Below are 9,978 nucleotides of genomic sequence, written 5' to 3' on the forward strand. Positions count from 1 at the left end.
GGAATGAACTTGCTATTCATTATCGTTGGACTGCGGATTTTCATGCGAAATGAAAATTGTCAAAATCTAAATAAGAAACTTTCTCCATCGATCTTAATCGTTCCACTCACGGCGTTGTCATAAATGCATAAAATTCACAGTCTGATCATTGGACTGCGGGTGTTCATGCAATTTTCGTGAACAAATTGCAAGAAGAGAATCTCGTTTCTCATTCTTTGAAAATTTTAAGGGATGCACAAAGATTCGCAGTCTACTAATTAATCAAATTTGTAACTCGACGCGATTGGTACCGAGAGGCTTCCAAAGATGTCTTCCTTGCTTGACAGCTTCGTGTTCTCTACCAATGGCCAGTGTGGATTCCACCATGGCCAGTCCCATGGGCAGTGATTTTCCCAGAGGGGCCAGCTATCACCACGGAACCAGCGTTGGGACCGGAAACTGCTGCGCTTCCTGCATGGGGGCCGGAAAGAACTGCACCATGGGACGCTGGGCCTGCTAGAACCGCTCCATGGGACGCTGGACCAGCTAGAACCGCTCCATGGGATGCTGGGCCAGCGTAGACTGCTCCATGGGATGCTGGGCCTGCTAAGACCACCCCATGGCCACCATGGCCTGCGTATCCTGCGTATCCTGGATAGCCTGCGTAACCGTATCCTGGTCCTGCGTAGGCTAATCCTGAAATTTGATGTTCATGGTTAGTACAATTCAACTAACGTCGTTAATTACAATTTAACCCTTTGCACTCGGCGCTATTTTCATTCTAAAACTAAATTTTTCTTCGGTCTTGGAATATTTTCATTTTATTCATACGGAACTGATCTGATTTCCACATACAGGGTGGCCCACATAACTCTGAACAGCTCAATATCTCGAAAACTATGCCATCGATTTTAAAGTTCTTAGCCTTAAATTGCATGGAACTGAAGGGCCTTTCTGACTACATAAACGTGAAGTGGCCTCCTTTCCCCTTTAACGGGGGAGGGGAGGTACCTTTGTAATTTTAAATGGAACCCCCTATAACATGTTACATATTTAGATTCCACCGGAAAAAACAAGTCAATTTTGTCTGAAACATTTTTTTGTCAGATACTTCCATGATGAGATATAACAGTTTGAAGTTTCGAGTTGTAGGTACTTGAACCGCTCGGAAATAGCGTTATGGAATTATACGCGCTTCATGATTTAGAAACATTTCATAATTTAGAAAAGCGGCTTAGTAAAGCTGTCACTAATGAAAATAATAGTGCCAGTATTCTTGCTGCAATTACATTAAATCCTCATATTAGTCAACGTACACTTGCACAAACATCACATATTAGTCGTTCATCAATTCAACGAATTTTGAAACGGCAAAAGTATCATCCATATCACATGGTTTTATCACAAGAGCTTTCGATAGCAGATTACGATCACCGCGTAAGATTTTGTGAGTGGCTGCAGGGTGTTGTGGAAAACGACTTTTTGTGCAAAATACTTTTTTCCGATGAGGCCACTTTTATGAATTCAGGGCATGTAAATAGACATAATCTGCATTATTTGGCCGTGGAAAACCCAAATTGGATGCGATGTGTTCCCTTTCAACATCGATGGTCTTTAAATGTTTGGTGTGGCCTAATAGGAGATTTTGTGATTGGACCTTATTTTTTTCAAGAAACTGTAACATCTGCAAGTTATTGTGATTTCTTAAAAAATCATTTGCCTGCGCTTTTGGAAGATGTGCCACTGCACGTTAGAAGAGAAATGTGGTTCCAACAAGACAGCGCTCCTCCACATTTTGCAATCATCACCAGGCAATTTTTGAACGAAAAATTTGGGAACAAATGGATAAGTCGTGGGGGACCTCGTCAATGGCCTCCTCGATCCCCCGATCTAACACTATTAGATTTTTTCTTATGGGGATATGTAAAGGACAAAGTTATGTTTGAACCACCGACGACAAAAGAGGATATGAAACAAAGAATACGTGACGCTTGCGCTTCAGTGACTCCCGAAATGTTAAAAAATGTTAGAACAACTTTGATGTTTCGAGTAAATAAATGTTTACAAGCCCGTGGTGGACATTTTGAACATTTAATTTAAAGTACATTTTATTTCTTCACGAATAAGCAAAGGACTCAAGCGCGTATAATTCCATAACGCTATTTCCGAGCGCTTCAAGTAAATACCTACAACTCGAAACTTCAAACTGTTATATCTCATCATGGAAGTATCTGACAAAAAAATGTTTCAGACAAAATTGACTTGTTTTTTCCGGTAGAATCTAAATATGTAACATTTTATAGGGGGTTCCATTTAAAATTACAAAGGTACCTCCCCTCCCCCGTTAAAGGGGAAGGGAGGCCACTTCACGTTTATGTAGTCAGAAAGGCCCTTCAGTTCCATGCAATTTAAGACTAAGAACTTTAAAATCCATGGCATAGTTTTCGAGATATTGAGCTGTTCAGAGTTATGTGGGCCACCCTGTATAATATTTAAATGTTTAGTCATCTATTGAATACAAATTTTGTAATGTAACAAATATTTTGTAATATTTTTTGTAACTTCTTTGAAATAATGCCACAGCCATTTCTAGTGGTGCTTCAGAGTCCCCACAAGAGAGCAAAGGGTTAATCGACGTCGTTACCGACGAATGGCCTTTTTAGCTGGACAAAATTAACTTTCAAATAAACGAAAACTAACTGTGCTAATATAATCTGAGATAACCATGTATTAAAACCCTTGAATATTAAAACTTAAAATTCTTTTGTTGTACGTTTACAGAGCGTGTAAACTTCACCTAAAAAACGAACACCTAACCTATAAATGAATGGGCACATTTCCATACGCGCTAGAAATATGTTAAAATGTACTAAGGAGTATTTAAATTTGCTATATATGATGGATGTAACATCTCAAAACGTGTATTTTCACTTTAGTTATTCCAAATTATCGATAACATTCCTCTATTTTTGTAAATTAAGTGTCAAGGACGGTACTTATTTTTCCACAGAAACGCTCGTGTTACTAATCTTCGTTAATGAATTAGTATATGCCCCACGTCGCCACACGCGATGATTTTTACATATAATAAAGTAGAGATTCTCTACTTTATTTTAATACCAAAATTGGCTTGCAGAACGTTGCAGAACTATACTAATTTTTACAATGAAGTTACGTCGTTTTACGTACACGCTCGTGACAATCATAGTGTAAATTAGAGGTTTGTTTAGTCTACTCGTTGAAACCTAAGGATTGGTCTTATTCATTGTATATTGAAGGAATAAACAATGATAAGATCCCCGAGTTTTCCTCTGAATTTTCTTCGTATGAAAATTCGTTTCTTCAGTCTGAGAGCGATCAGCGTGCAGTGTACATCTCCCTTGCATTTTTCTTATATCTTTCAGTTTCGTTATTTTTATTGTTGTTTTATTGTTATTGTTATAATTACTGTGATTACTGTTAGTGTTTTATTTATTACGTTATTTCTTTATACGTGAAAACGTTATAACAAAATCTTCGTTAGATATAATCGGGTACGTTGAATTAAAGCATTTCATCCCTTATAAAAGTTATGAAAAGTGTAAATAGGAAATACAAGTTTTTAGATTAATCTAAACAAATTGGTATAAACAACACAAGCTTATACTAAACCAAAGAATAATTCTTTCCCGTTAGAATATGTCTGAATCTCCAAAAAGTAACATTTACTATAATTTTTCCAAAATTACATTCTTTTTGTCCATAATTAAAAATGACGTCTTCTTTGATAATATCTAGTACTTGTTAAATCATTCTGTGTTACATAGGTCCATTACTAACTTTGTTGTAATTTATATCTAATTATAAATCACTTAAAATATATTGTTTAATTAACCAAAACCAACTAAATGTTGTGAAAAATTAATAATTATTCATAGTTTACACAACTGTAAACATATTAATCGATAAATATAGAAAAATAGGCGAAAGTGCGTCGCCTTATATCGAAAGAAAATTGTATTAGTAAAATATTAACGTGGGTCAGAAATGACTCCGGCATAGGCCCAGAACTCGCAGGAGTCCGAGGGTTAATTAATACAGTCTTAACTAATACGAAATTACAATATACAGGGTGTTCACGCTATTACAAGTCAGCCTTTTTCTTGTAAATAGTACATATTAGAAAAAAATGAAAGAGAAAAAAGTAGTACTGTTTTTTATACGCAATTCTTTTGTGTTTATACTATTATGTTAGATATGAAAGTGACCTTCAATTTTTTAAATGGAACACTGTATATTTTTTTGTAAAAAAAAAGAAAATATGAAAATATTCAAAATGTTTCTTCCATTTCTGACCTTGCATGACCTTGAAGGTCACTATGCAGTATACGGATGAATTCGTCTAGACTCACACTTTCGTGTGATACAAAAAAATATACAGCATTCCATTGAAAAAATTGAAGGTCACCTTCACATCTAACAAAATAGTATGAACACAAAAATTTACATACGCCATTCTGTTGCGTATAAACAGCAGTACTACATTTTCCTCTTTCATTTTTGTCTAATATTTACTATTTACAAGAAAAACGCTGAATTGGTAATAGAGTGAACACCCTGTATATCGTAGACAATTTTAGTTATCGAGATAAGGATCAGACGAAGAGGTGAATAATTCTATTCTCGAATAATTAATTAAGTACTCACCACTCGGTCCGTCGTAGGGTCCACCATAGCCCTCAACATGAGCAGGACCAGCAACGGATGCAGTAACAACTGCAGAGCCAGCAACTGCACCGGAAACATGCACCGGGCCAGCAACAGATCCAGACAACCTGGCTGGTCCTATCGAAGGTGCAGCCAACACAGACGATCCTACATGAGGACCAGCTACACTGGTTGGTCCCAAAGCTGGGCCAGCTAGTGCTACCCCATGAGCCCCATGGGCATATCCCAGATGACCACCGTAGCCTCCGTGACCACCATAACCACCCCAAACGACTTCTCGACGTTGACGAGGGGCAGCTGTCACTGAGGCGATCAGGGCTGCCAGAATCAGCTGGAAAATTAAGGTAAGAGACTACACTCCAATTCGAAACATCATGCTTGTTAACGTCTATGCTATCGTCCTGACGCCATATTTCATATAACAAAATAATTAAATTTGTACATATGCTTCTATAGAATGGTAACTGGACTGTGGAACTTTATGCATTTATGGCTTGCAAAAATTTTCAAAAAATCCGAGAACATAAAATTCATTAGAATTTAGTACGATTTGTAAGTATTTTACTATATTTTACTATATATAATAAAGGGTATTAGCACTAAAAATAAAATTCCATGAGATTCCACTTTCTTAAAGTTTGTCTACAAAAATTGAAAATTGCATAAACGTCTGCAGTCTAATGGTAACACATAGCATTAGAACAACTTATGGATTATTTTTTTTTTTCAAGAAAATTTTTACTGACAATTTTCCTTGAGTATTTTTGTAAGAGAACACACTATATAGAAAATGACTCTATTCACTACGAAGACTGTGACCAACACAAATACTGGTTAATGAAATGTCTCTTGTCTCCTTCTCCACTGAAATGAAATGACAGCTTAAAGTTTGTATTAAAAATGTCTTTTTAACACAATTTTGTACTCATGTTCATAAACTTTTTCAATTACAAACGACCAGAATACATTCAAGTCTTGAAAACAATCCTCGTGGTTCTCTATATTCAGGGTGCTCAAAAAGAACCGTTCAATATTTATATGGTACATAGAACACACTCTGTTGAGTAAAAAAGTCTTCGTAAACATCGAAGGTCGAAAGGTCAACCGTTTCTGAGATATAAACATTTTTGTGTGCTAACATAATGATTCATTTACTACTAGCCTTTTTTATGAACACTGAAGAAAGCATCGCACGCGATGGAGGTAAATAAGTTGATCATAATGCTAGCAAACAAAAATGTCCATATCTCAGAAACGTTCGACCTTTTGACCTATGATTACTAAGGCTTCTTTACTCAGCATGTTGTATATACCATACAAATATTGAATGGTTTTTTTAACCACCCTGTATATTTACACAATCCAGTAAGAAACTTGAATTTAAGACAAAGCTACAATTCGTTAATTGGAATAGCAACGAATTAATTTGACCACGAATAAATGGACTATTTGCTCCTATTAATTTTTCTCGGTGCTATTCAATCTTTTCGTTCTATTTCAATGATTCAATAAAATGGTATTCAGTGTTAGGTTAATTTCCCTAGCAGTCGATCAGCAGCCCTATCTCAACGACAATCTCAATTCTTCCATAATGTTTCCTCAAGCTGTCTACAGGTTAGACCGTACCCCCACGTGTCAATTATTTATGTAAAGGTGTTAGGTCAGTTCCCCTGGGAATCAATTAGCAAGTCTTTCTCGCCACCACTAACAGTCCCGTGTCTTGAAAGGTCAAAAGACGAAGAGGTCACTATCCCAGGATAATCCTTGCGCAAAATGTTCGAACTCTCCCCTCGCAAATCGGGGGGCCACCGCCACAGTTTTTCACCTTCACCAAAAATAGAACCCCCGAAGTATGCCGATCAGTATATCTCCACCAGCGGATACTCGCGGACGATAGTTCACTGCTCGATGCTCCGCCGACAAGACAAGATACTTACGAGAGCCTTCATCTTGCCGACCGACGATTGCTGAGTATGCCCACGGACTCCTACATCGGACTTTATATACTCCTCGAGGATCTCGACCGCGCCCCCCGTTTGATCCCTTCAAATCATATCCGCTGATGGCGCAGAGGCTCGCAGTGAGCCATTGTGCAAGAAGGTCACCATCCGGCACACCCACCCCCACGAAGAAAGACGCGGGCACCACCGACTGACCTTCGATCGGTTGGGAAACAGTCATTTCCACTTGGAACGAAATCCGGCGAAATTTTTCCTCCATTGTTTCACCACTGTTTCATCACTGATCCAACCGAACAATCGGATCGTGTTTGCTTTTGTTTGAGGATCGTGTTCTGAGACCACCGAATCGCTGGGTTCCTTGGAACAGATTTAATCTAGAACACTGTTCCGTCATGGACAGAACTGTATAGAAAATTGGTTGGTGCTTGTTGTGGTTTGAGGATGTTGTGTTTTGAATATTTCCATCCTCCTTGGACCTAGACACAATCTAGAACACTATTTCATGGACCGAACTGTATAGAAAATTGGTTGGTGTTTGGTTTGGTTTGAGGATGTCGTGTTTTGAATATCTCCATCCTCCTTGTACCTAGAGACGATCTAGAGCACTGTTGCATCGTGTACTGAACTGTATAGAAAATTGGTTGGTGTTTGTTTTGGTTTGGGGACGTTGTATTTTGAATATCTCCATCTTCTATGCACCTAGATACCATCTAGAGCACTGTTTCATCACAGACTGAACTGAACAGTTGGTTCGTGTTTGCTTTCGTTTGAGAATGTTATGTTGTGACCACCAAATCTCTATTTTCCTTGGACCAGATTTAATCTGGACCCGTGTTTCATCAGAGGCTGAACCTCAATCACGGACTGAGCAGCTGGTTTGTGTTTGTTTTGGTTTGAGGATGTTGTGTTATGACTATCTCCATCCTCCTTGGCCCTAGAGACAATCTAGAGCACTTTTGCATCAGGCACTGAACTGTATAGAAAATTGTTTTGTGTTTGTTTTGGTTTGAGGATGTTGTTTTCTGAATATCTTCAGCCTCCTTGGAGCTAGAGACAATCTAGAACACTATTTCATGGACTGAAATGTATAGAAAATTGGTTTGTGTTTGTTTTGGTTTGAGGATGCTGTGTTTCGAGTATCTCTATTCACCTTTGACCTAGAGACAATCTAGAGCACCGTTTCATGAACTGAACTGTACAGAAGAATAGCTGGTGTTTGTTTTGGTTTGAGGATGTTGTGTTTTCAGTATCTCTATCCACCTTTGACCTAGAGGCAATCTAGAGCACCGTTTCATGAACTGAACTGTACAGAAGAATAGTTGGTGTTTGTTTTGGTTTGAGGACGTTGTGTTTTGAATAACTCCATCCTCCTTGGGCCTAGAGACCATGTAGACCACTGTTTGATCACAGACTGAACTGAACAGTTGGTTTGTGTTTGCTTTCGTTTGAGAATGTTGATTCTCCGAGAATTCACCTTGGACCTAGATAGCCTAGACGTGTAACCGAGGACTAGTAGATTTATCGAGGCTGAGACGTCACAGTGCTGTAGAAGATGGAAGTTCGTAACGAGAGACTGTTTCTTCGAGGAAAGTTCCGAGGCTGGCAAAAGGTTGCAGGATCCTCTTTGTCGCCTGGAGAACTGGGATCGTTTCACTCTCCGAGCTTTGATGGCATCGAATCTTTCTGTTCGTCAGGCCATTCGTGCGAACGGTTCGTCTTCGAGCAGTATTACATGCTGAAACATAACGAAATCCTCAGTATGTTCACTGCGGGACCATCATCCCAAAGAATCTCGCAAGGTCTAATGAATCTAACTCTACAATTTCGACCCTTCGTTAATTGAAATTTATCGTTACAATTACTTCTATAGGTCTTATGGGTCTTGCAAATCTGAGCGAAATTCAGTTCAAGAAAGCTTAACCTTTTAACTCAACAATTATCTTGTTACAGTGTATATTATATTATATTATAATACCCGAGTATTCTCGGACTTTTAAGTTAAGAGGTTAATTTTATTAAATCTATCAAACATTTTAGGATCATTCTGTACAATCTTTTTAATTTTGATTTAAGCAATCTCAGTTCTGATTTATGCTGTCCTATAAATCGTTTGAATTATTGTCTTCCGTTGCTTGACAAATAATTTCACCGTGAGGATTACAACATGAAAATTATACGTTTATAATATGAATCGATAGTATTGCTAAGATGTCAACGTACGAAGAATATGCAAATTAACTTATTACTTTGCCGAGCGCAAAGTACTGTGCATTCCGAACAAAAGAATCATCAGCGCGGAGGTGATTGCGACGAGATCAGTGTAATTTGCGTTTTTACGTGGCGACTGTGTGGTCGGAGCGATCTTTAACCTCAGCTGTAATTGGCCTCGACAGCCGTGAATTAGTATTGTCGGGCTAAATGTTAGTTTGCTATCTTTGCGCAAAGATCAGGTTGAATGAAGAGTTCTTTCATTGAGCTTGCTGCGAATAAAATAACTGGACATATTTAAATAATGTAGGTCAACGTCGCGTGATATTTATCTTTCGAAAGATTAACAATTTTTACAAAGAACGAAGCCTGTATCGGTAATTAGAGCATAAAAGATCGCGATTCCATCATGAAATCGAATTGCCAATCGTAATGTTAACATTTGTTTTGTTGTTACAATTGCCGATGAGGTAAGAACATTTTAGAGATTATGCAGGAATGATGGAGACAAATTTCCATAGTGATTTTTGAGAAGGATGGAGCCTGGATCGGTAATTAGAGTATAAAAGATCGCGTCTCCTTCATGAAATCGAATTGCGGGAGTAATGTTAACATTTGTTTTGTTGTTACAATTGCCTACGAGGTAAGAAAATTTTAGAGATTATGCAGGAATGATGGAGACAAATTTCCATAGTGATTTTTGAGAAGGATGGAGCCTGGATCGGTAATTAGAGTATAAAAGATCGCGTCTCCTTCATGAAATCGAATTGCGGGAGTAATGTTAACATTTGTTTTGTTGTTACAATTGCCTACGAGGTAAGAAAATTTTAGAGATTATGCAGGAATGATGGAGACAAATTTCCATAGTGATTTTTGAGAAGGATGGAGCCTGGATCGGTAATTAGAGCATAAAAGATCGCGTCTCCATCATGAAATCGAATTGCCGGGCGCAATGTTAACATTTGTTTTGTTATTACAATTGCCTACGAGGTAAGAACATTTTAGAGATTATGCGAGAATGATGGAGACAAATTTTCATGACGATTTTTTAAAAGAATGAAGCCTTGATCGGTAATTAGAGCATAAAAGATCGCGCCTCCATCATGAAATCGAATTGCCGGGC

General features: G+C 38.0%; 1 protein-coding gene across 1 annotated transcript; it reads right to left on the reverse strand.

Annotated features, from left to right (window-relative positions):
* Positions 1 to 337: 337 nt before the first annotated feature.
* On the reverse strand, positions 338 to 6,635 carry LOC143360887 (uncharacterized). Its single transcript, XM_076800060.1, has 4 exons — positions 6,624 to 6,635; positions 4,666 to 5,017; positions 604 to 675; positions 338 to 534 (listed from the first exon to the last, which is right to left on the reverse strand). Exons 1-4 carry the CDS (start codon positions 6,633 to 6,635, stop codon positions 338 to 340), a joined length of 633 nt encoding a protein of 210 aa, XP_076656175.1.
* Between the last annotated feature and the right edge of the window lie 3,343 nt (positions 6,636 to 9,978).

This window comes from Halictus rubicundus, chromosome 14 (genome assembly GCF_050948215.1).
Source record: "Halictus rubicundus isolate RS-2024b chromosome 14, iyHalRubi1_principal, whole genome shotgun sequence".
NCBI classification, from domain to species: domain Eukaryota; kingdom Metazoa; phylum Arthropoda; class Insecta; order Hymenoptera; family Halictidae; genus Halictus; species Halictus rubicundus.

What these genes read in the sequence shown, in the direction of transcription:
- LOC143360887 (XM_076800060.1), bottom strand. An exon ending in ACCCTACGACGGACCGAGTG is followed by an intron (nt 676 to 4,665) that starts GTGAGTACTTAA and finishes ATCAAATTTCAG; the next exon opens with GATTAGCCTACGCAGGACCA. An exon ending in AGGATACGCAGGCCATGGTG is followed by an intron (nt 535 to 603) that starts GCCATGGGGTGG and finishes CATCCCATGGAG; the next exon opens with CGGTTCTAGCTGGTCCAGCG.